Source organism: Vanessa atalanta, chromosome 3 (genome assembly GCF_905147765.1).
Source record: "Vanessa atalanta chromosome 3, ilVanAtal1.2, whole genome shotgun sequence".
In the NCBI taxonomy this organism is placed as follows: Eukaryota; Metazoa; Arthropoda; class Insecta; order Lepidoptera; family Nymphalidae; genus Vanessa; species Vanessa atalanta.
This window is the reverse complement of record NC_061873.1, coordinates 3,964,090-3,991,678: the sequence shown is the minus strand read 5'-3', so window position 1 is coordinate 3,991,678 and position 27,589 is coordinate 3,964,090. Positions and strand designations below refer to the sequence as shown.

Here is a 27,589-nt window from a genome sequence, read left to right as displayed (position 1 = left end):
TAGTTAAGTCATTCCAATATTTAAATCTGGTAGCTCTTCAGATCCTAACAACTATAGGCCAATCTCGATACTACCAACCCTCAGCAAAATATTTGAAAAAAATATTTTAAATCAATTATTAGCATATTTCAATAGATACAATCTGCTTCATAGAAAACAATTTGGATTTACGAGGGGTCGCTCGACTACCGACGCAGGTATCGAACTAATAAGAAATATCTATGAAGCCTGGGAGAGGTCGCAGGATGCCTTAGGGATTTTCTGCGACTTATCCAAAGCCTTTGATTGTGTTCAACATGAAACTCTGGTCAGGAAACTATATCACTATGGAATTAGAGAATGTGCACTCGACCTTCTGACTTCTTATCTTAACAATAGAATTCAGGGTCAGGAATTTAAGGGTTGACGTTAAAGGGACAAGGTCTCCTGGGGTCTTAGTTGGTATGGGGGTCCCACAAGGATCAATTCTTGGACCTTTTCTATTCCTCATACATATAAATGACTTGCCCTTTCTTGTTGGGAACAAACATGATAAAATATTGTTTGCTGATGATACCTCTTTGGTTTTAAAATTTAATAGGAAACAGGTACAGTATGACGATGTAAACAATGCTATGTCTGATATAGTACACTGGTTTAGCGTAAATAATCTTAGGCTGAATAATAAAAAAACTAAAATTGTAAAATTTAGCACACCAAACGTGCAAAATGTAAAACCCGATGTACTTATCAATGGGGAATCAATAGATCCAGTTGAAACAACTGAATTTCTTGGCCTTACTCTTGATGCCAAATTACAGTGGCTCCCCCATATAAACGGATTGGCGGGTAGACTGAGTTCTGCGGCATTTGCGGTCAAAAAAATTAGATTATTTACCGATGTTGATACGGCTCGCCTAGTTTATTTCAGTTACTTTCACAGTATAATGTCCTACGGTATTATGCTTTGGGGTAACGCAGCCGCTATCCATACTATATTTGTGCTGCAGAAGAGGGCTATTCGCGCAATCTATAACCTAGGAGCCAAGGAATCTTTGAGATATAAATTTAAAGAAATTAAGATATTGACTGTTGCTTCTCAATATATATTCTGTAATGTTTTGTATGTATGGAAAAATATTAATGTTTTTATGAGAAAATGTGATTCTCATAACGTTGGTACAAGGAACAAACACAATCTTGTTACTCCTGTCTTGTTAGTCCCGCTGAGTTTCTTTCGCCGGTTCTTCTCAGGTCAGGGTGTTTTCTTTTTCCGAACCGGTGGTAGTGTTTAATTTGACCATCAATAAGAAAGTGTAATACTTCTATATTGAATAAAGGAATTTGAGTTTGAATCCATTATACATTCCTCGATATGGACGCACTATGAATTCAGCTAAAATTTCAGTAATACGAATTCTGGTGAAATGTAAAAAGTGATAATAAAGTTCATTTTAGGTATATTTAAACCGTAATGTTACGTGCAATACTTTTGAGGATGGAAAGAGAAGGATTATAGTAAATGTATGTATAACTTTTATTGCGGAAACTTACTAAAAGGAAGTCGTTTAAAAAATTTTAAACTATTGGAGGTATCTTCTAAAGTCAGATGTTTCTTCAATGTATAGAACATTATCCTGATATATTGTAATTTATTGCTAGCGTGAATACTTAAGATACACTATTTTTAATGTCACGTATTTATCGTAGCAATTTAAATAAACAAATTTTAATGAAATTTAAAGTCGGTATTAGTTTTCATCTTACAGATTTTAACGATCATTTTTGCCAAATAGAAAAGAGTTAGCCTAATATATGATAACTCAACACAGTTATAGCATTATAAACAGGTGAACCTACTCTAAACTACACGTAAATTTGTAATTAAACACTTGTTGGTGGATAAAGCTAATATTATTATACCTACTGAAATGCACAAACTTTCTGAACAAGAATATTGTCTTTGTCAAGTGTCAATTCTTAATGTCAATCAGTAACCGGGAATATTCAAGTTAAACTAGAAAGGATACTTTGTATTTCAGAGAAAGCTAATCTAATAATGGACTTTAAGAAAATGAACTAGATAAAATACTTTTTCTATCTAGTTGCAAGTTTATTGATGTGGAACAAATAAAAATCTTTTATCTGATATATTTTTGACTTAGTGGCATGTGACAGATAACCTAAGTGGATTTAACTTGTAATTAAAACAGTGGAAAGAGGAGACTTTTGGATATTATTGAGTGAATCAAGTGCAAAATGCAACAGATATTAAATGCCAGTCCTTTTATTGATAAATTAAAGCATTTTCAACAAGTATTATCATATAGAATTCAACTGACAACATCACAAAAGGTAACATTTAATTATAATTTACATATTAAAACACAATTAAATAAAATTAAGTTTTATCTTTTTCACTATGAGTTTTTAATATTATTATAATTCAATATATATATATATATATCCAATATGTAATTTAACTTGAGATAAAATTGTAAATGAAATACAGTTTGTTTGATAGGTTTTGACACACATCACAAGAACATTATTGATAATATTATTGTAAAGAAAAGCAAGATGATTAGTTATTTTTTCAAAATTGCATATTAAATTTCAGGTTATGCTATGGAGCTTAGGAGTGGTTGGGACAAGTGCAATGGTGGTAGGCATCCTTTCAAGATATCTTGCAAGAAGGCGTGCAAAACCAATTTTTAATCCAAGGATACAAAGGGCAATAAACAAGAGACTGTCAAGGATGAGAAGTCCAAATGGAGGTATTAATAACTAAGAATATATTATTATTTGTTGTAATAATAATACCTTTAATTTAATACAATTTTTGATCCCACAGGTATGGGATCTGTTGCAAGCAGTGGGGGCCGAAGTAGTCCACTTGGCTTCAGTGAGAGGCTTTCAATGGCATCTGGGTCTATTGGTTCTGGTGGAGATGCTGCATCTCTTTCTCCACAGCAGCTTGGAGTAATGGGTAAGTCAGCTTGTATGTTTCAGTAGTAGGCAATCTGATGTAAAGAAAATTATGTAATGTTTCATAATAGAAATAAATAATTTTGTTCTTAAAAAAATAATAGTCAATTTAAAATTAAACAAAGGGTGTATAACTCAAAAAATTGAAGCGCCATCTAATGAGGAATAGCGATACTTCAAAGTATATAAATTTTTCTTCATGTAGTTTGCAATTGCTCTAAAAGATGGAGCTCTAATACATTTTATTCTTACAACTTCACTTTCCTTCTCCTTAGTAAATAGGTATTTAAATAATTCCAAAGTAAAAATGATTATCTTTATTTTTTACTTTTTTTGTATAATCCAAATATTGCAATACTTTACTGTTAATCGTTCTTTTAAAAAATAATATATATTTTGTTTTGATATCGTTTACATTAAGCCATATAAGAAATTATATTTTTTAATTTATTTAAGTTGATTTCTATTGCAGATTTCATATAGGTTTTTTGGTTATATAAACGATTAAATAAAATACTTCGATGTAATCGACTTGATTACATCGACTTGCAATTATTATTGCAATAATATTTAGTGAACATAGAGATTGCAATTAATTGATATTTTACCTTGAGACGTTTTTAAAAATCTCGTTTTATTAAGTTGATAGTCGTATTTTATAGAACATTCGAATTATAAAAACCGTTAATAACAATTTTTACAAATTTGTTACAATAATAAAATTGAAAATACCTAACTTACCCAACTATAACCGTGATAATTATTTTGATATTATCTCAATGACCTTTAAAATGTTGCCTGTTATATATTTGCATATTACAAAAATTAATTCCTGTTAAACGTTTTTATAGTATATATTGAATGTTGATTTAATAAATATTTAAATATATAACCTTTAAATTATTCTTAGTCAATACCACACGAAGGCCAGTAAGATCATATAATTCACATTACAATTGTGTGGCTCGTTGGTCTAGGGGTATGATTCTCGCTTTGGGTGCGAGAGGTCCCGGGTTCAAATCCCGGACGAGCCCATCTTTTTATTTTTGTCGTCAAAGTATCTTACAAGATTTTATATATTTCCCACTTTGTCATTTATTTTCATAGTCATTACAGTAATGAAGATTGTTAATTAAATACATTTCATCTTTACTGTTCGTTAAAAGTGAAGCTTATTGTCTAAGATATATAAGTACCTAATCTATGGTCTGTCTACATTTTTAAGAATTTTCTCACATTATTGTTACTTATTTCTAAATATTTTTATATTTTTTAAGTACACGGCATATTTACGGTTATGAAAACAAGGAAAACCTGAGTACATAGGTAATTGTCTGAAATTTGTCCCGCACTGGAACTGTACATTTTATTCTGATCAACGTATAAAAGATTTTCTTGGTATTAGAAAACTTAAAGTTATATTTGGCAAAACTGTTTAATAAAATTAAAGCTGATATATAAGTAATTATATGATAAATATAACCTCTAAGGCATAATGATCTATTCTAGTTATTTTATTTTAATAAAATATCAGTATCATATTTATTAACATGATAATGTTAAATTAAAAATGTTATTGACATGAAATAATGTCACGGCACTAGATCTCTGTCTATTATAAAAATGGCGAGTTATGTTTAGCTAATCGTGCGATCAGTTCCATTAGCATGTTTTTTTCTGCTTGTGTTCAGTACTGGTTTACAGTTATTTTATTAACAAAATTTTTATCTTCACGACTCACTTTATACGTCTGACAATTTGGCATATTTGCATTAACAAATACTTATTCATATATAACGTGGATGAAATATCGAGCACAGCTGTTTTTTTTTATATTGGAAGTAAATTTCGTAAACTAGTTACATAGAACTGTCACAGACAATGATCGTAATTAATTTTCTTTCTACAACTGACATACTTTTATTTACAAACAGAGATCTTTTTATGTAGCTTCTACGAATCATTAGTTGCGAACCAATATCAATAAGTCCACTGAGAGCCCTGGGACATTATGGCTCTGTTTTAACTTCGCGATTTACAACGATTTAAATGTTGTTTATATACGGAAAAAAATATACGTTATATAAGTCTTATACATAATATATGAATACTGACACGGTTTTTCGTTTCTACAGATTAATAATTTTTAAAGACAGAGCTGTTTATTTCCTAAATTATAATTACTAAAGCCATAAAAATTATTTGTATGATTTGTTTTATGATACATTATTATTGAAACGGATTCAGTTTATAATTTTTAAATTAAAAAACAATATAAAACATAATAAAAAATATTTTCACTGTTATATTGTACTCGTAAGTACTTAAACCGAAATTAGAATTGCTAACAATATTATTACCTTTTTGGTTTCTCTGTAGCCGTGTAATAAATACCGAGACGTCTGGCACGAGATAATATACCTCTCAAAGTTCTTTGCACGTTTTCGTTCTACTTACTAAGTGAGATGTGTTTCCATCTATGAGATTACATGGGAATAAACTTAAAAATTAAAACTTATGGTACACATTCATGCGGAGAGAGGCGCTATTAGCTAAATCCATAAGTTTCTTAATTCAGCAAATGAAATTTACTTAGATTTTTTCTATCCATTCAAAAAATCGTTTACTTTTTAATATATGTCTCTTTTTATCCAAATTCATATTGGCTTAAATATTTTTTTTATTGTAATTACTATTAAACGAAGTATAATTAAATTATCGGCCAGTATGAGCTTCACAAAAGATTGATCTCTGATAAAATCAATTGTTTTTAAGATAAGGCAAAACATGACAATGATGTCTATAAAGTTTAAATATTTATTAATGCTATCAACATGAAATGCTAATATAACTTCTTTTTTTCTGATTTAGAAATCAGATCTTAACATAGAGTAGTAGAGACGATTTTTGTGTGTGCTTATTTTTAGTTTTTTATTCAGTACGTGTCTATTGGTGAACTTGAGAAAGAATACTAGATAAGGCATGATTTCACTTAAACAAATGTTATAAAATAATTAATATCGCTATCTATAAAAAAAAAAAACACTTTACTTATTAATGTGATTAGATTTTAGTTAAATAATCTTGCTCTATTGACTAGACGAATTCACGTATTTGACAATATTGTTGCGAATTATGAGGATATTTAACAAATATATTTTTTTAAATCGTCGTTAAACTTTTGTTTATGTACTCGCTCAGATTTTTTTTTTAGTTACTTATCATATTAAAACCTTATTAATCAGTTTGTTAATTTATTGTGGTTTATTTAAAATGATAATTTATTATAAAATGCCTAAAATATAATTTTTTTTTTCGTATTATTGTTTTTCGAATCGTGGCTGAGCATTTTATTATCTAATTTTGCTGTCACGACTTCATACTTCTACTACTGTATAATAGATGGAGCTGTAGTTTCGTTAACTTTATCTATCCATACTTTTAGGTTATGTTATAAATTACATAAATGTTGCTCTCAAGATTCAAATTATATAAAAATATACGGTAGTAAAAAATATACCTAAAACATATTTTTTATCATACCAACGTGAGTTGTTGTATTTAATCAACATTTTCGATACATAGTCCAAGCGGCTCGTTGGTCTAGGGGTATGATTTTCGCTTAGGGTGCGAGAGGTCCCGGGTTCAAATCCCGGACGAGCCCAAATTCTTTTTATTTTTTTTTTATCTTTAGTTTTTAAACTGTAGGAGAAAAATATATTTTTTAGTAATCTATATATCTTTAATACTGTAGAAACAATTTATATAAAATACCTATATTGATAATCTACTAAACAATCATTTGAAATAGTTGTAGGTTATTAATACGTCGATATTATCTAGGAGGTAAAGTAAGCAATGTTATATTTGAAGACATAACTTATAAGTAACATACTCAGTATATGTATATAAAACACACAATTGAAAACTATTAAAGTTCAGCTACAATTAATTTAAATATATTTAAGGTTACCAGTGCATGGTTACTGATTTCTTTGACGGCTAGACCTTAGTAAATAGACGAGGGAACACTAAGGTATACGAGCCCTTTCTCTCCGATCGTTTCCCCCGGCAGGTTGGGAATAATTAAAGAGCCTCCAGCCCTAGCTGTGCGCTAGCCCTAGCTCAAATGTCTCCACAAAGGGAGCTGAATGCGCCGCGGGTGAAAAGGATTGCCCGCTATTTACACAGCGCTTTCCTTGCACGAATTCACATCTTGGAAAATTTTAAATCCTCACTCACGAGGACATTTCGAGGCGGCTTCCTGATTAAAAATGTACTTTGCAAAGATTTTGTATTTTGAATTGATGTTCGTACTTTACCATTAAGAACTTTATAAGATATGTACGTATGTATACATATATTATTTTATTATTAGTATGTTCCTATATTGTACTTACAATTTGGTTAAATTGTCAAATTTTTATCAATTGTATTGTTTTATGTAAAACTTTTACATTTTTCAACATATATAAATCGTATCAGTCTATTAGGCAATCTTTTTCAAGCTACATTACTTTAATTCAGATTTCAAAACTTTTTTTGTATAAATTAACATCATTCGCTCGTTTCCCGTTCCATCCATTTATCTGGGGTCGGTGCAATGCATAAACTGCACAAAAAAATGATTTGGCAGACTTTTACGCCAACCCTCCTTTGGGATACTTTTGCTGGTAGATTAGTTCCTCGCCACTATAGGGTGCTGATGGTTGAGGCGCTTATATGCTCGATTGCATATGTTTAAAAGTACGATTAGTCAGCTTTTTTACAACCACAAGTTGAGTTGATTTGGGTTTATTTTATGCAGTCGGCACAGATTGTACTCTTGACTATTTAATTGAAAAAAAAAAAAACTTGTGGTGTAAATTATACCGTAATGTACTTTAAATGTCCCTTTATAAAATTAAATTTAATGTAGTTGTTGTTCTTAAAATATATTTTTTATCATTGTCTAGATATGTATATAAAAAAATAACAAAATTCTATTTCTGAGAACAGTGGAGATAGTAAACATTTTTCTACTCTCCCGTCTGACACCTGGCGACAGATATAAATAACCCCTCGAGACGATACATTTACTATAGCGAATCTCATTACTACGAGTGCACTATTTGCGGAGTACATTTGATTCTAACATCGGCTGTTTTTAACAGACGTTGCTTGTATAGGAAAAGTATAAAATAATATGATATTATTTGATAATGTTACAATCGGTTTGCAACTGTTTCTAGCGGTGTAGCTAGGTGGATGAAGGTGCAGCTGTGTATTGAGAAAAAAAATACGTATATTTTTATTAATATACTATTTATAAATTGTAACAACAAAACTGTTCCTTTACGCGTCAGAGCATGTGTAATTAACGATATTCGTTTGCGCCACTTCTATTACTTTTAAAACAGTCATTAATATATGCATGTCAATAATATTCGTCTAGTCATCATTTGATATGGCTGGTATGGGAATATAATCTAGTTTAATAAATAAGTAATTGCTTTGGCCCTGGTGAACAGCAACACTTCCTCTACGATAGCTACGTGTCTTTTTTATATATAAAGTTCAGGATATACAGAATATATTGAAAAAAAAAGCCTTAGATAGTCCATTTATTGGGAGAGGCTATATTTAATAATAAGAACAGAAAGCTGTGGACATCATTGAAATTTTGTTTATTAAGAGATTTTATTTTGTATTATCTTGTAAGATAATATAATACCTATACGGGTAAAATATTTAGATAGAGTCATGCCAATGACAGAAATACCTTACCGATGCGCCACCAACTTTGGGAACTAAAATCATATATTTCTTATGTTTGTTGTGATTGGCTCACTTCAAACCACGACAATTTTATGTCAATACATTTTATTTTGGTAAAATATCTTATGTGTGAGCTTTGACCCAAATGGGCTAGCTTAGCTATGGCTAAGATATCTAAACCACCAAGTGTATAGATATCTAAATTTTACTTTGAAATCATGTACAATACACGTAAAGCATCCGGGTTCGTCGTCTCTTGGGTCGCATGGCGAATACCTAATTATGCCGAAATATACTTTTATTATTATAATATATGTATACGAGTGCTTAGTACATATGTATGTACGATTTATATATATACTGATTTTAATCAATAATCAAATCCTAATTGTGTATTTATTATTACTATTATACCTATAGACCATTTTCCATGAAAATTTCTGGTAAGTACATTGTAATAGCAACAAATATAGCTGTGGTCCACCATGGTTTTAGTCAGTTTATATAAATACGAGTTGGAGTCTCAACTTTTGGTATACATACATATATAAATTGTACTAATCTTTCTGAAGCTTGCGTCATCTTGCCTTGGAATTTCTTAGGAATTTGAACTGTCTAATCGTTAACTCCTAAATGAATATTATGATGGTCGATAAATAAATACTATCTTTTAAAATAATTTTAATATAAATTATATGTTAAAAGGGCATTTGGAAGTTATCGTGAAGGATCCGAACTTTTATTATCCAAATTTTAATCAATCGCATCAACCATAAACAAAGAATGTTTGTGGTTGATTTCGATTCTGTGGATGTGTTTTTGTATTTGAGTAAAACGTAAATTAAATTTGCCTCGTTGTGTATTGAGCACAAATTGTGGGATCGATTTCAATCCAATTTTATTCGTGGCGAATTGCATAATGAAGTTTTTGCTATTTATGTTTATTTATGTTAAAACAGTCTTTGCGGGAGTGTAGTGAAGTCTGACAACATTCAATCGCATACAGAACATTTTTGCTAAAGGGAAAACCTAAAAGTCGTAGCAAGACAAGACAATCGGAGCATTAATAGACGAAGGAATTTACTGTTAGCATAATAGTGGAGTTTGTTTTTATGAACTCAATTTGTATAGACGTTCTAGACTGTAGTAAAATGATTTATTTTATAGCTCATTGCCGACCGTGGAACGTTTGAGACGCACCCAACTTTACGCTTGTAAATGTCAGTGCCGTGAACTTTAGATGGACGCTGGCATTATTTCAGTCGTAATATACAAATATAAACCGTATAATTTTCCAGAGACATGCACTCAAGGGTATCTTAAAATGATTATATTTATATATTTTATGGTAAAAAAATAGATCATGAAAGTAAAAGACTGTAAATGTGTCATTGCTTGGTGAAGGCCTACTTTTCTGGTATGGCTATCCATAAACATGCTATAATTTGAAAGGCATGTTACACTTACGTGCATGATATGAGCTAATATATAGAATATTGACATGAAAAAAGCGGTATTTACTTGAATTTGTATCGGCGATGTTAAGTTCCAATTACTATCCACTATGCCAATGTAGTCGTTTGGTCCCTGAGGTCCACAACGAGCCACAAACGATTTTTCTGATTCAAAATTCTGTTCTTCGAGAAGGATCCTTGGAGTGACTCTTCCTTTTTTTTTGTATTGAAACCCGAAAGGGCTTATTACTTCACTGCCCTCCCATCTCGGGTCATAACTTGCTCTTCCATTAACTACTATATATTATATTGCTTTGTTTTCTTGATTGAATTTTAAGTCTTGTATTTATACTTATTATTATGAGATCTAACCCAACCGTTTCCTATTTTAGTGAAAACAGGAGTTATACGTAATTTAGCAGTAAGTCAGTTTGTAGCTTCAATCTAATTCTTGACAAAGAAAGAAAATATTCGAAGTTGAGTATTTCAAGAACTATATAATATGCTATGTAAACCCGCCCTCGTTGTTGGAACGCGTCGAAATGACCGTGTTTGGGATGTTCGGAAATAAGTTTCGGAGCTGCAATATTATTTTTTATTTTATCCATATTACATAGTAAAGAAGGGTCTTATGTTCAAAAGTAAATCACGCTTGATTTATTGAGCGATCCCAAAAGCAATAAGCCGTAAGGAAAAAAAAACTATTAAAATACCAAACCTAAAGCCTGTTCCTGTATAGTCTGAACATTTTCTTATTTTGTTTCTTAAATACTAGGTACGTTATATTGAGGGTTAGGTTATGAAAAAGCGAGTTAGTCGTCCATTAGTTTATTTTACTTTGTGTGACAAATTATAAAATGTTTTATGATATGATTGAATTACTATGTTAACATGGTATGGAAGCCAAAATCAACTAAAAACAGATTACAAGAATTGGGATATTAATAATTTTATTAAAAACGCTTATTTTTAGATAAACATAGCTTTGTACTTACAGTTATTATTTATTAAATAAAATATAATAATAGGGTAAATAGATTGATAGGTAGGTATAAATATATACAACAGTTTATATTTTAAAATCGAGGATTCCAGTAGAACTATTCTGTAAGAATAAACTCGACACTCATTTTAGTACACGAATGTGAAATGTCAGGGAGTGATATGTGATATTGTAACCCTGTAAGCTGTAAGAACTCACTTCGTATCTCGCACTACGAAGTGCAAAACGGATTGTGGGGCGTGATGGCGTGACAAAAATAAAGTTTCAGATTTATAAAATTTGTATGATCACATCGTGTCGTGTGATAAAAAAAAAACACCTGTTTATTTATGTAACTTAATAATAATTTTATAAATAATATTTTATCACAATAAAACAAGTCTATAACTTCATTTAAACTATAAAATACAATGTTGAAAATAATTTTATTTGAATATTCATTTCAACAAGAATTTAAATTGATAAGTTTTATTACTAGTGCTATAAGTCCTTCAAGATTTGCTTATATTATGACGTAAGATTTGTGAATAAAATTATCGTAAAAAATGATTGTTTACGATTTTTACTATCTTCAACTTTTATATTACCTAGCGTGGTTATAAAAATAAACGACAAAATAATTTTCATCCACTATTCTCGAATATTATTTAAAAAAAATACTTAACTAACTTTATCAACATACTTAACTTTATTGTAAAAATATCAAGCTTAGAATATTATGTTTTATTTTAAAAAAACTTTATATCGGCAACATTTATAATGTTGTATCTACTACCGCATTTTAGTTATCAAACTGAACTGTAATTATGTACTAGTGGGTCTCCCGCAAAACTCCGCGTTTATTCAAAAGTTTTTCTTAGGAACAAAACTATTTACTTTAATTTTGTTTACCATTTTCATTTTTTTTTTCTTATACAGCCGTAGTACTGCTCTCTAAATGGCCAGTGACTTTTAGCCGCTCTCTAAAATTAATTATTTGTTAAATTGTAACAATTTCGTTAATTGCTTATATGCTTAATAAAAAAAATATACTACAGAATGTCTTTATATATAACGTTCACAGCTGAACTGAGAATACAAACAGCTATGTCCCTGCATTTTAAATCTGTAATATCTTCGAAAATATTCATTAAATTTAGACGTATAAGAGAAAGTATAGTTCCAATTTTAAAATGTAAACAACTATCCTATTCTTTTATTTTTAATACGCTATTTATAAAAGAGCATTGTTAAAAATGAGGTCAATTGGACAAACTGTCGATTGAAGTCGGAATGCTCGTGGCTGCTTACTAATCAAACACATCTTTTTTCTTTTATTGTACAAATTAGATGCTCTTCATTTCTACCGGCGACTGTACTATAGATAGTATCGGTTAAAATTAATTTTCATCAATACATGTAAAAATTTGATATCTTTATTTGTCTGTCTTATATAATATGTATTATGTACCTACTACTAATTATAATGGTTTATAAGTGCAAACATCTTAAGAGATGTTTCAAATATAAATTGTATTTGGGGCTATTTATATATAATGCGTGCTTGTTCTGTGTAAAAACATGACGTACATTTATCATACAAACTGCTGTAAATAGTACTACTTTAACGTATGATATGATAAACCAGAAGATCTTATTTCAGACTTTGATGATTGTAACTTAGTAGGAATTCATGGTGCCTGTCTGGATGGGTACCACCTACACACTAATTATTTTATTGCCAATTAGTAAAGTACTTGGAATGTGTTCCGGTTTGAAGGGTGAGCGAGACAGTGTAATTAAAGGCACAAGGGATATAAAATCTTAGATTTCATGGTTGTCTACGCAGTAGCAGTTCCAGAAGTTAAACACGGTGGAAGAAGACGAAGATGGTCACTTAGCATTGGTTATTTTTTGAGATTTTCTTCAGTTCAGTCATATAACTTATAAATAAAACTGTTTAATTAATTAAGAATAATTCATCGTAACTGTACATAAATAAGGATCTCGTAATAAATAATAAACATTTTGATAATTACACTTTAATGATTGAAAACAAAACTTACATAGAACATCACAATTATGCTTCGCAAACAATCTAGATGTTAAAGATTCATGAATATATTTTGAATTTTCACAATGAGGATCTAATAGAAGCAAATAAATAAATATGTTTCATAAAACAGATTTATTTATATAGGTATGGCGAATACTTGGAAACTTTTATGCCGATTTTAACACGATTATGTAAAATATTATGTATTGCAATACAGAGTCATCGTTACATTTTTGCAGGCGATCATGTGATACAAGCTTACGCGTCTGACGTCACTCTATATTTGGATTAATACATTTCAATGATAATTTGTAATATTTCTAAATCTTACTCGATAATGTTACACTAGGTGGGATATTGATCTTTACAAATAACGTTAATAATGAGATTCGGGTTTTGATACTAAATATAAATCACATAACAATATTTGTTTTATAATTCTATGGACACGTGATTTCGAATTAATGACACTACGATATACGAAATGTTATATTACTTTAGGGCGCGTACGTACATAATAATATTGATAAATGTAAGGGCAGATGCGCACTTGTAACCTTTTGGGGATAAGTGTGCACCGGCTCGACATTTGTCCATATAAAAATATTTATTCTTTTCACTTTCACGATACACAGCTAAGCAACATAAGACTTATATTTATTTTAATTTGCTAATTGGTGTACGTTTCTGATGAATCGCTTAACGGGAAGCTACTGTTTCATAAACGATTACTCTTAAAATTATGTAGACTTTTAAAGAAATTTAACTTTGGTAATAACAAAGTTAGAGTTATGTCTAAATATTTCTCAATAATACATGTACGGAACTTAAGTTTATAATTAATTTTCTCATTAACCTAAAACAAATAAATTAAATATCTACCGCTAAAAGCTTTTAAAAATACAAATAATATCTTTCATTCTGGATTTTAAAATTTATGTCTTATAATAACTAAAAATAACAAACAAGATAAAAATTAAAAGAGGTAATGAAGATATATGTTATCGATTTAATACAATGATCGTTAATATTTCCGTTGGAATTATGTGTCGTTATGTTTCGAATGTTCATACATTGAACAGTAAAAAATAGAGTAAGAAATACAGATAAACATATAACGAGGTCTATATAAGGACGTTACATGTCATTTTAAGCTAAGCAAGTTATGATAATTGATGATTCAAAAAAAAAATAATGCGTAGATAACTTATAAAGTACATTATACTCTCGCTACGAAAATAACTATTTAAATTACAATGATCAGATCGATATATTTTTTTTTTTAACATTATTTGCAATATATTACATTTAAGTATTATAAATTATTGGAATTGTTTGCGTTTTTTAATAGCCTTTACTTAATACAACGGATTACGGTTACGATACTACGATTTCTGTGGATTGGTAACAGTGCTGTATTTACTTATTCCAATCAACAAACCAAATCAATTTATCGCTCGCAATGAAGATATTTGTTGTCGCTCTGCGACTTCCATATTCTTAACTATTTACAAAATCTATATACAATAAGATGTTAAAATGTTTTCAATTTATACAATTGGAATGAAAATATTTAACAGGAATGTCTTGTAAACAAAAACGTTCTTTATTTACAAAATGTACCGAGATGGACTAGCCTTGTCTCGGACGATAAACAACTGCGTAAAGCTTAGTTGCCGCATGTATAATAACGTCAAGCAACTATAATGTCAATGATATAATCTTTTTATTTACAAGGAAAGCTATATTTGTGGCAATAATTTATAGCAATAGAGCGAATAACGATACAAATAATGTTAAGACAATGATCCTATCGCTGCTGGCACCGTTGGGATTGCTACCGAGGCCTCCGACTACGGAGCGATTGATGTCTTCCTTCACGGGTGGAGCTTTTACCATATCTTCGCCGCTATCGCCTAAAATATCGTTACTATCCATTATCATCCCGACATCGTTTTTCTCGACCGATGGTGGTAGTGGTGCCGGGGCTTGAGTAGTAGTTGTAGTCGTCGAAGTTGTAGTGGTAGTGGTCGTCGTCGTTGTTGGCACGAGTGTATTATTAACTGTATAGTAAATTTCACCGTAGATTGCTTCGACCTCAACCGTGTTCTCGATTCGCTCTCCTCTCATTTGTCTCGATCGCGCATTGTTATCTTTGTAGAATGTTACCAATTTCGCCGTATAGAGCACGTCACGATCTGTATTATTACCTCTGAACGTAACATTGCAAGCCGTTCCCGGTTCAAGGTATTTTTCCAATTTGTACAATTCTTTTCTTTCTTCTGAAAATGGATTAGCCCATTCTATTTGTTGTAATAAAGTACCGTCGCTCATTTCTATGGTTGTATTTAAGCCAATAGCAATTCCATGACCATGTCCCCAGGACAAAGTGTAGTTATATTTGTATTCAATTTCTGTTGTAACAGTGGCACCGGCATCACCGTCGTTTCTTAAAATTCGTTCCTCATACACTTGAGGATCAGTTTGTCTTTCGTGCTGCGTCTCCAAATCCAACTCGACATTTTCCAATTTATAACTCAATGGTTCTATTTCTACTAAAATTTCTCCACTGTTTTCTTCTAATTCTTTATTTTTTTCATCAAAGGTAAACAAAAATCCCACAGTACTTTCGTAAATGATTCTTCCAATGTTATGTGAAAATCCACTTTCCGCTTTCATTCGTCCAATAAAAACGGAATCACCAGAAGAATCTCCCACAACCGCGCCGCTAGGTTTTGAGTTAAATTTGTTCCACGATTTCCACATGATTAAAGAAGCATTTTCAATATTTTCCAACACTTCAAATACGTTATAACTTTTACTTCCCGATACGGCACACGAAGTGTAGTCCGGCCTAAGTTGTCCCAAAAGCATATCACCTTCATGTCGAGTTCTGCACACATATATCGGACCTAGAAATAAATGAAAATCAGTAATCGTTAGAGTAAACATTTGTTATATATGTGTATATAATTTTTTACATTTTCTTACCTTGCTGAGACTCTGCTCCAGCGACGTAATATTCCATTGCTTCTTTTTTCAAGTTAGCCCACTTCAGAGTGCTTGAGGTGATGACTTGTTTAAGTCTAGCGTTAAAGAGACCCACGCCAGCATCAGCCAGTGCCCCCACTGCGAGCGTGGCTGTCAGTAACACCACCCACCATCCACTCCCACAATTTTTCGTCTTCTTCATTGTTGACTTCTGTAAACAAGTATTATTATAAAATGTATGTTTTAAAATTGGGTTAATATTGACTTTATATTCATGTTAAGCTTCAACGCAGTTTTGTTTTACATTGAAATAAATTTTAAGCAATGCAGATAGAGCTGGGTCTCTTGGCTTAATGCCAAGGTGAACTTCGGTCCAATAACTTAGTCTACTGTATTTTTTTTCAGTAATAAAATGTAACATTAACAATTTTTGTCGCTAAATTATTACGGCCTTGTTTAAAGTAAAATGTTTCTTTATTTAAAACTAATTTTATATACACTATATAAATGAATGATTGGTATTTTTTAGTATTGTACAAACTATAGAAATGTCCCCATTGAATTCCATTTCTTTTGTAATAACATGTTCTACTTTTCTTTATTATTTCATAATCAAAGAGTCCCGAAAACTTTTATAACATCGTTTTAATTTGTTTTTTTTTTTTTAAATAATAGATATTCTATATTTTTCTACATGTAGGTATATTTTGTTATCAACATATAAAATTGAATAAAGATGAAGTTAAGTGCCAATACGAAGGGTGAGCGGATGTAGGTTAAAGTAAACAAGGTTGTGGTGCGATCGCTTCAAAACTCAATTTTCGCGACAAAGTTACCGAAGCAATTTTGCTTTTACGCGAGGGGCACACCCTGCAGATAGACAATACGTTAAAATGTAAACAAAATGTACACTTGTAACTAAACTTCTATACACGACCATATTATAAACGAAGTTTATTTTAGATTTCTTTCTTTTTGTCATCGTTTAATTTACATTTGAGCGAAGTAGGCATAGTATAATATAACTCATTAGCCCTTAGCATCATTTTTATATTAATAGCCGAGTTAATGTTTATCCTTTAATCTATGCGATCACACGCTTTGAACATATAAATAATTTTACTTTAATAGTTGCAGTTTTATGTATATATCTATTTACTGCATTTATTTTATACTATGATATAAAATAAATGCAGCACGTGTTTATTCCTAGATTCGTATCCCTAGCTGATCTTTCTTAGGATATAAATAATAATAAACACATTTAAAATTTAAAAAGGAATTATATTATTTGTAACTTCTTATTTAGGCACATATATTCTTATGTTTCCTGAATATTTACCTATGTACAAGCAGAGTTATACACGTCACGCGTAGGGTGGACTCGATGGCGCCAAACAAATCGATCGAATGCAACCAACGTCCGTTTTAAAGGTTACTTTATATTTTCATGTACTATAAATAACTTAGCTAATATCAATAATATCCGAAATATATTTTACTAAATAAAACCCGTACACAAATACCGTATCCTATCTACCCCATCGCACTGTATCTAGCGTAAATCAAGAGGGTAAGATTTATTTTCACATAAACATCTTCAAAGTTAATAGAATGGACTAGTCTACAGATTCACAGTTAGCGAATAGTCACGTTTTTCCGTTTTTTTTTTTCGTATTGTTGTCGTCAAGCACGTTTTATATCATAAAATAATTTAACACACACATGTGATTTACACATTTTGATTACACATGTTTATATGTACTTAGTTACATGTTGCTGCGCACACATAGAAATTTATCTCATTTTGGAACCGGTTTAAAATAAAAGCCTTTAATTTATTCTAAATAATTCCACATTTCAGGGTTACTTCGTTATATATTTTCAGAGGTCGTTTAGGTAGAGGATTATGTTATGATTGACGTTACTAGAACAGTCCAATTTGACCTTTATTTAAATGAACGATTTAATTTCATAAACATCGAGGATAGCTAAAGTATTTTTTTGTCTTGCGAGTATCCACGCTAGAGTATTGAACGCAAAATATTCTGCATATCACGTGTAATAGACAAGAAACGTAGGTTATTTAATCAAATTCAAATGTTGAAGATTTTGATTGATTTTACTGATTATATGAAATATTGTAACAAAATAGTAGATCTGTCGTTTTAAGTGATCGACATTTAAAAATAATTCAGCAGATTAAAAATAAAACATCAGAAAAATCCCAGATAACATAATAAATCTTAATAACTAATAAATTATAGTTGGCATCGTAACCAATGGATTTAATTCAATTAATAAGTTCAATTGAGGATTGACACGGGCCATTTACTCCGACACAAATCCTAACGCCCTGTCTGTTTGTTATTTAATCAAGTATTGATATATTGCTTAGGTTTCGGCCAGAGCAAAAACTTTAGAACACTAGATACTCATTAAAACAACGCACAGTTATTATAGATAAGTAGATTGTTTCTGTAGGTAGCACGCCATATAAAAACCATAACGTGACAATATCAAATATTCACCTTCAAATGTTCATGGTAAGAGTTATTTTTGAACATGACGTAATAGTTCCGTAATTGCTTAAAATAAAAAATATAACAATGTCAATGCGAGATCAGTGATAAAAAACTAAGTTAATATAAATTACGACGTTTTAAATTTGATTTTACGTATAATAGATTTTAATTTATATTAAATACTTTATATTTTGTTGTGATATAGTTAGTCATGACTTTGTATAAATTTTGATTTATATAATTGTGATATTAATAAGGAAAAATATCTTTAATACCGAATCAATAAAAAAAAAACAAGTAATCAAGTGACATTGGCAGAATGTTTTGTGCTTAGCTAGAGTGCTTGAATAAAAAAAAAACTTGAATACTATAATCATCATAATTCGCTTGCCATCCCATTTATTTGAGGTCAGCGCCATGGTTAACCGCATTGTGAGCATTTTAATAGCACCTGTCTATTATAAAAAATACCAGCGAATTACTAAAGCTCCTTCTAATACTTATAATACGAGCAGATAAGTTTATTGCGGACTTAAAGTGATACTAATTTGCCTATGATAACGAACATTGGGAACAAACATAAATATTTGTAACGTTCACAATTAGTCTGTCCCTTTTAAAACAACGTTTTATAAAAATGTCTCCAATGCCAAAGGTTATCTTAGCATTGAAATATAATGTGATGCGTTGTGGCATTTACGGCGTAGGCGGGTTATGAGATATAAGTAGGAAATTAATTAATATTATTGAGACGCTACAATTCTTATAGGCGCCATTGTTAGCGGTTAGGTCATCTTCGAGTCTAGTTATTATTATATTATAGTAATATGTGTATTGATTAGTATCACTAGATAAATAATGTACATCGACTTTGTTGTTCAGTAGTATTGTTAAGTTACAAAAAAAATCCGGTCGTTTTGCTACTAAAAAATATATAGACATTTTCCATTCAATTATTTACATCCCGGACGCAGAATGAATTATGATCGAAACGTTTGAAAATTACATCAGCATATTTCTATGTAATTACTATTATTAAGTAGAAATTCATATCATGCCAGTGTATGTGAGTATTGTACGATGTTTATAACGGATAACGTTTACTTATGGAACTGACAAACGAAAAAAAAAATCAATAATTAACTTGTTATCCGTAACGAATTGTATTGCCTTGTCCCACATTTAGAAAGAGTAAATATTATTTTGCTAATTTTGTCGTTATTACCTAAACGTTCATAAAGAAACCAACGACTATATCCGTTTAGATTACGTTTTAGAAATACCAATTTCCAACACAATGTTCTTGAATCGTCTGCTTGTGTAACACCCGACGTGACGAGGGGAAACACCACTTCCAATAAAACAAGGAAATCTCTTGTTTGAGTCCTCCTCACTTGTTACGAACAATTGCTCGATCTACAGACATATCTCTAGATATGCATACAAGAAGCTGATAGAGCTACGCAGATGGTTTTATACATACTGGTATTGTTTAATGTCTTATTTTATTATATCCTGAGGAACTACCAAGGAATTTTTTTTTAAACTAAGTACAAATTATTTTAGGTTACTGCCAATGGCCGGTAACTTTAATTGACAACCTAACTATCATTTAAAAATAGAATTAATTTAATTCAAACAGACACATAAGTAACGGCTAGTAATATAAAAAATGATTATGTGGAAATTAGTTAGCAACGAAGAGTTTTATTACATTTAAATCATTAATCCTTCTTTTGTGTTAATATACGTAAATGCTGTATGCTGTAATTTCTATATACGCATATGTAGTTATGTACATAGTTTAACATCTCAACATCCATATCACATATACAAGCTTTGAGTGATTATCTAGCAGAGTGATTGACCATTTAATTATTATATATATTTGACGTTATTATTTAATAAATGCTTAATAATATTGACGTATTTTGTTGTAAATAAATAATAATCGCATGTTTAATCTAATAATTTTCTATTATGGTATCGTCATAGAGATGATATCATTGTGTTTACTATTCACATTCTGGTCAATAATATAACTTTTATAGTAATCGTTATTACACCAGTACGTGGTCAGCTGGAGGTCGTCTGTATTTACGATTATTTAACTATTACATAGTCTATAAAACTTACGCACGTTCGTATATTTCAATGTCAATGTCATTTGTCAACTGATGCATATTACAATAATGCAAATTGCAACATTTAAATGCAAAAACGTAAGAATCCGAATCTAATTTAAATATTTAAATTTTATATGTACAAAAATTCGAAATGTTTCGGCTCTACTTTTGTATACCTCAGTTTAAAAAGACGTGATTGTATATTTACTTATCTTAATAATTAATTTCAACGAAAGGAACGTCAGCTAATCTTAATCGCCTTCGTTGAGTGAAGTACAAAAAGTACTTATTATTATGAAAGCTCTCAAAGAACGAACGGTGTAATAATGACAGATGGCCGTGATTTATGTATCGCGAGTCGCTTGACACTGTGATACTCTGGCTTCATAGTTGTATTGCTATATTGTATACCGTTCATCAAAAGTGTGTACAATCACTTACAGATTATTAAAATTAAACTAAAAAAATACAGATAAAATAAGTCATTATAATAATATAAATAGTGTGTTATATTACTTGGTGGTAGAGCTTTGTTCAAGCCTGTCTGGGTTCATATTCTACTGCCAAAGAGCAACGTTATTGTTATTTCCGGTTTGAAGGGTGAGTTACCCAGTGTCACAACAGACACAAGAGACATCTTCCCAAGGTTGGTGGTACATTGGTTGATATTTCTAACATCGCTAATGCCTGGATGCTGATCACTTACCATCAGCGCCCACTGCCATTGCCTATTGGCCAGTTTAACAAAGGTTTTTAATAAAAAGTTTGGGTAAATAATATGTACTTTACTAATATGAATTTAACCAAAAAAAAAATATATAAAGTAAGCATAATGTAATTTGCTGTTATGTCTTTTGAATTAAAGAATTTCAAATATATTTTTATGGATATATTTTATAGCCCTTTCGCATAGCCGCACGCATGTGAAAAACGACCCTTCTCCAAAGTGGACTGCTTGCAAAGTAATCGCATTATTTGTATAGAAGCAATCAATAAAGTACAGGATTAGTGACGCCCGTTTAATACGGAATAGGCTTAGGTGCACCACATTGCTTTCTTTATCATAATCCTTGGTAATTCTCTATAATATCTTTAGCATAAAATCAAATCCATAATAGGTGTTTCTTAGAATGTAAATTTCAAAAATGTCATCATAGTGTCATTACATTTAATCTCGTGGAAGGTTATAGTTAATTGAAAGCCTTACAAGTCGGTCCTTAGTCTCACCGTCGACTGAATACCTAGAAAGTAACTTATCTTTGTTCCTTTTGCAAAGAGAAACAGCACTAAGCTTTTACTCCTTTATTCCATTAACGTCAGCTCTACGCGAATTGAATTGGCTTAGGTATTAAACTAATTAAATTCTGCGCGTAAAGTGTTCAATATTTTCACCCAGACTTTTACTATTTTATTTATTCAATTTTAACAAAAATAAATAATAGAACAATGAAGGTAAATTAACACTTGCATCTTAAATAACATTTTTACTTTAAATCATGTAGGAAGTTTATTATTTATAATAGAACGAGATAGAATTATGTATTTGCTCGCGTCACATTATGGCCAATTATCATATTCATGCATACATATATTATCACTAGTGCTTGCTTTGACCGAAGCCTGGCTTGTTGATTTACCACTGAGCGATGTGACGTTTATGTAAATACTTAGGTGTTAAGTATTTTGTTATTGCATTATCCAAGTATGTTTCCCTTCTAGAAAAGTTGTAATTTAATGAGAATGGCCTGTCGAAATTTCACACAATTTGTCCAAGAACAATGCCGGTACCATCATGACTTTGAACTTCGTCAGTCGGTACAGTTAGGTAATTATGGTGGTTTTGTTATCGGATCACATCTCAATAGCTAGTGTAATGAGATCGAATTTTACTCTGACATACTTTCCTATACAATTACTTTATTAACTCACCGGGATAGTAATAAATGTGATATATCATGAGCGACGTCGACCTTAAAAAGTCTTATTACAATGTTTTATTGATGAGTTTAATGTTATGAAATAGCTGAGGAAAAATATGATTAATGTACTAATAAGACATCATTAAAAACACTTTTTTCACTCTTCTCTATAGTGCATATTTACACACATGACTTTTTGTACTTACAGTAGCACCTATTTCGACCCTCGTGTTTGTAAATACTGTGGCTCACCGCTCACTCATCTTAAACCGGTTAGAATAACCGTTGTGTGGGTGCCATTACTCTATCTATCGAATACAATAACTGTTACATTTAAACATAACTAACGAAAGAAATGTTCATTCATTAAATGAAGAATCGTCTCGTTTGGAATCTTTACCTTCACAAGATACTGTATGTAGTTTAATTGAACGTCATACCGTACATTGATCCGCTAGTTGCACTCAAAGAGAAGTCAACTCTAAACTATAATTTAACTTGCGACAAGTGACAATACACTGTGCCAATCTGCCGGTGACTTTTTGCGGCAGTGTAAATTGCTCTCCCAGGCGGCGCCGCCTACTGGCTAACTGTCAATAAATCATTCCCTATATTGTTCTCTTTATTATTGTTTGTGTCTGCCGTTGTACAATCGAATACATTAACAGTACAAAAATTTCATATCCGCAAACGATTTTATGCTACTTTTAGATACAATTTACAATAATTTAGCAATTGTTAACAAAATTGACGTGAATTTTGTTTAAATTGTGTTTTGACACGAGTAATTTATACTTCTTAATTAAAAAAATTAAAATTTTACTTTATATATAAAACCATTACTACATATATGTACGTATAAGAAATCAAAGTTTGCGTTGCAGTTATCTGGCGCCAATATGCTCCGCGTCAGTGACGTGTTCGGTACTCGGTGTTGCGGGTTGCTGCGCTTACGCACCGGCGCATGAACCAGCTGATAGCGTGGGAATAACACTATGCGCGAAGAGTCATTTCATATCCAGTAGAATGCTGTGCTCTATGCTCTACTAACAGTATTTCGCAATGATGATGTTATTGTGTTACGTTCTCAACAATATACTATGAATATTTTCAAATAAAGATAACAAAGCTACAACCGTTTCAAAGTTATCCTAGAAATGAGGTCAGAATAATTGATTTTATTAAAGAGATAATTAAGGTAAATATTAGACCGATCGTGTATTTGATGTTGTTTGCGAGCCTAACTGTTCTTTACACATAAAACGTAGATAGCTTAGGGTAACCGCAACTGACTCATTCATAACAGTCATACTCGTATCAGTGTAAAGCTCTTAAAACAATAGGATGCGGGTTTGCCTCGCGCTGTCGACGTAACTCGCGCTCTAGACGTACTTGACAATACAATTAAATGATCGCTCAGCGTTAGCCAATTCAGACGTTCTCAACTACATCGTTTTATAATTAAAACTATGCTATCTTTATATTTTCATACAATAAATTATGCATTTACTTTATCTGCTACACTGGTTTTATCTATTAATGTTACAGACGCTAATAGCTGGTTAGTAACCGTAAGTGTTGTAGACTTGCCGCTAGTCATCACGCAATGGTCTGCACGTGCCCTGAATAGCGATGTCAGTATCCAATACATTAATGGAGGCGCCACTAGTATCGAATTGCAACTCATACATAAAGAAAGTTCAAATATTTTTGTAGGGTTTTTAGTAATTTTTGATTTGAATTCACATCGGGCAATATAATGCATTATCGCTTGCAGTCAAGGTATCAACAGCAATCAGCAGAGCTTGCGAAGCGTGACGGTGTTGGGAGATTTACAGGATAAAATAGTGCGTATTCAAACGAATATGTACATTTCCGTTTCGAAAGCGTGACTAAAAATTCACATTGTAGTTTTTAATGAATATAGGTTTATTATTATTGTCATTAAAACTTCTGAGTGTCGACGACCGCAATTCAATATAGATAAATGGCGAGGGCTCATTTAAAGGCAAAAGTAAGTGATAAATCAAGCTCGGGACTAATTACATTTAGAGATAATAAATCTTGTATCATTATATCTGCTCTAATGGTCAAGCAACATTAGACTGCACATTGTAATTTAATGTTGGTAGTTAATGCGAAAATAAATATTAACCCCAATATGGTGTAAGGGGTAATTACTAGGTCAGGCATTTTACAATAAATTTAAAATCAAATAATTATATATATATATATATATATATATATATATATATATATATATATATATATATATATATATATATATATATATATTTTAATAAAAATATTGTAATATATATTACATATTTTTGTATATAATGAGTAAAATAATAGAAAAAAACGAAACGATATATACATGTGAACTTTCGAAACAGCCAGTTAATTTTTGCTCCCGCTGAGAATGTTTGTAGCACATTAATGTTACTATTCCATAATTAATACTGCGATATGTCAGCAATGACCTATTTATCTACACGATATCCTCCAGAACAATTGAAGCGCCTACAATAATATCGTGTTTTTTATATCTTTTGCATCTAACGTCAATTGTAACGTCAAATCATAAAAAAATTACGCGGTATGAATAACATAATAAAAATGCACGTAAGGCGGATGCCGGAATGGAGGATGACAATCTGGCTCCCCACGATTTGCCACAACGAGCTGCAAGGTCGTCTGATTGTCGATAATAGTAGCACTTATGATACTGTCATGCTGACGACAGTCGACACGCTGGCCCACTTATATAACACTATTTATTAAATATTTTTCTACATTATCACCTTGGAACAGTGATGCGCGATAAATTTGTCCCAGCAATGAATGACGCTGTGTTTTTTTCCTATATCAATATTTTTATTTTTTATTAATGATAGACGATCTATAAAAAACAATATCAATTTTATTATAATCGTTGATAAATTCGAGAGTGAAAAATAAACTTATTGGTAAAGGCTTTATCTTTACGGTATACCTTTAGCTTACTATAATAACTTTGATTTTAATGTCACTTAAACTAATACAAAGCCATTGTACAATTCACGTCAAAATACACTGTTCCTTTCTCAGTTTATCATCAATTTCAAATAAGTTTTTAATATGTTGATTAACATGTCTTATGAAGTTCTAATCATTTTTGGTTAGAAATATTTTTGACGTAAGAAATTCCTATCAAGTGCATTCGTCAAATTGCGACTTGTTTATTTCATCCTGTCTCTTAGCAGGATAACAGTGGGCACACGCTCCCGAACCAGTTGTGAAACGGACTATTTTTAGAGCAGTGATGACATCACTGAAGAATTCCATTGAATTTTTCAATTTGTCGTTTTTTGCACGTCGCGACTCGGTTCGATACGTCGATTTCCTATTCATTAGCATTCCATCATCGATTAGTTTTAAAATTGTTCGCACTATTCAATTTAAAAATCCATAGGTACTTATGAAATGGTTTCTTGTAGATTAGGCGCGTTTTATCGTTTTTTTAATATAATTATTTGTCTACTATTTATTCTACGCAAAATGTATAAATTGTATATGTTCCAAGTAAAAAAAATAATAAGAAGGCAAATGGGCAAATAAGGTGATGGTAAGGACTCCATCGTACATAGTGCATTGGCACTACATTCAGTACCGCACAATATATAATCTGTGATAATAATTATATTGATATTGCCAGTAATTGCACAAATACATACACATGTCCCTAACTATTTAGACCCAGAGTATTCAAAGCATAAATCTGTAATAAATGTAATCGTATCGTCCTAACCGAATTCATTAAGGCCGTCAATCTCAAGAACCTATTGCGAATTGCGACGAAGATGTTCTTTGGCCCCAAGTGTTTGCACAATCACAGATGCACTCCGTATTTCTTAATACTGATAATATTTAGGGAAGGCAATCGGGATTAATACATAATTTATATTTTTTATCAAAGAATTATACCAAAACCTAACCACTATTCATAACATGCTACATGATTAGACGTTGCACTTTAACAACATCCAATTAAGGCTCTAATTAGTAGTACTGTAGTCTTGTCTATTTTAAACCTTGCAAATATATCGTCAATTAAGATAAACCTTTCTTTTTACATCAATTAAGCCGTTTTACATCCATCTGTCGTATCCTATCTGAAAGCTGCGGATGATATTCTATTAAAGCTGCATTTGTGGTTAACCAAATGCAATGGAATTGAAACTGCTTTTGGTTACCGCACAATTAATTTACCGCATCAACAGTAACTACCTCTTCTTTCAATGTAAGGGTTAAAATTACTCAAGGATAGATATATTTAAAGAGGATTGCATTATAGTAAATAACTGTATACACACAATTTTTACATGGGTTTAACAAATGAGGTTACATATTTTAACATTAATTTACACAAAATTGCATGCGGTTTCACAAAATAGATGTGTGGTTAAATCGTTATCATTGGTTTAAACGCGACACATTGCACCGACTTGTGTGATAATGCAGTCGTTATGCAGCGGTGGTTTGGCCTTCGCCACGGCAACGGACCCATTGTGACTTGTTACAATGAATACTTAGAAACCAGATACCAGCGTCTTTGTATACCTACAATGTCTCAACTTCTCGAATTTAATAAGTGTCTTTAACCGACCTATTCATTTCCTACAGACGTTAACTTTATTTTGTTTCCGATTTTCGTTAAAGTGATATTTGTCCTACGTAATTAAAAATAATAGATTTGCGCAGTTTAACATATCCATAATCAAGATGAATAGGCCATTAATTAGTCTTGAAATCAGACCATACATTTGTAAG

The 27,589-nt window shown here is 31.0% G+C and overlaps 2 protein-coding genes and 2 non-coding genes across 5 annotated transcripts in view; 3 read left to right on the top strand and 1 right to left on the bottom strand.

Annotated features, from left to right (window-relative positions):
- Nucleotides 1-32: 32 nt before the first annotated feature.
- The window catches only part of LOC125077143 (protein unzipped), a 40,874-nt gene continuing 13,317 nt past the window's right edge, over nt 33-27,589 (bottom strand). Inside the window, exons 2-5 of one of the 2 annotated variants that reach the window (XM_047688968.1) lie at nt 16,208-16,418; nt 15,071-16,128; nt 12,781-12,782; nt 33-44 (exon numbers count right to left, since the gene is read on the bottom strand). In XM_047688968.1, the coding sequence (XP_047544924.1) occupies nt 44; nt 12,781-12,782; nt 15,071-16,128; nt 16,208-16,409 (1,263 nt within the window). In that variant the 5' untranslated portion in view covers nt 16,410-16,418 and the 3' untranslated portion in view covers nt 33-43. Of the gene's footprint in view, nt 45-12,780; nt 12,783-13,203; nt 16,129-16,207; nt 16,419-27,589 lie in introns of those variants that run through there. The other variant, XM_047688967.1, reaches the window with a different exon arrangement.
- LOC125077140 (mitoguardin) overlaps nt 1,984-27,589 on the top strand; it is a 48,886-nt gene continuing 23,280 nt past the window's right edge. Inside the window, exons 1-3 of the mRNA XM_047688956.1 lie at nt 1,984-2,334; nt 2,600-2,756; nt 2,834-2,968. Coding sequence (XP_047544912.1) covers nt 2,239-2,334; nt 2,600-2,756; nt 2,834-2,968 — 388 coding nt within the window. The 5' untranslated portion in view covers nt 1,984-2,238. The remainder of the gene's footprint in view (nt 2,335-2,599; nt 2,757-2,833; nt 2,969-27,589) is intronic.
- On the top strand, nt 3,930-4,001 carry Trnap-ugg. The gene has a single exon. It is a non-coding gene; the product is annotated as a tRNA-Pro (tRNA).
- Trnap-agg lies at nt 6,560-6,631 on the top strand. Its single transcript has one exon. It is a non-coding gene; the product is annotated as a tRNA-Pro (tRNA).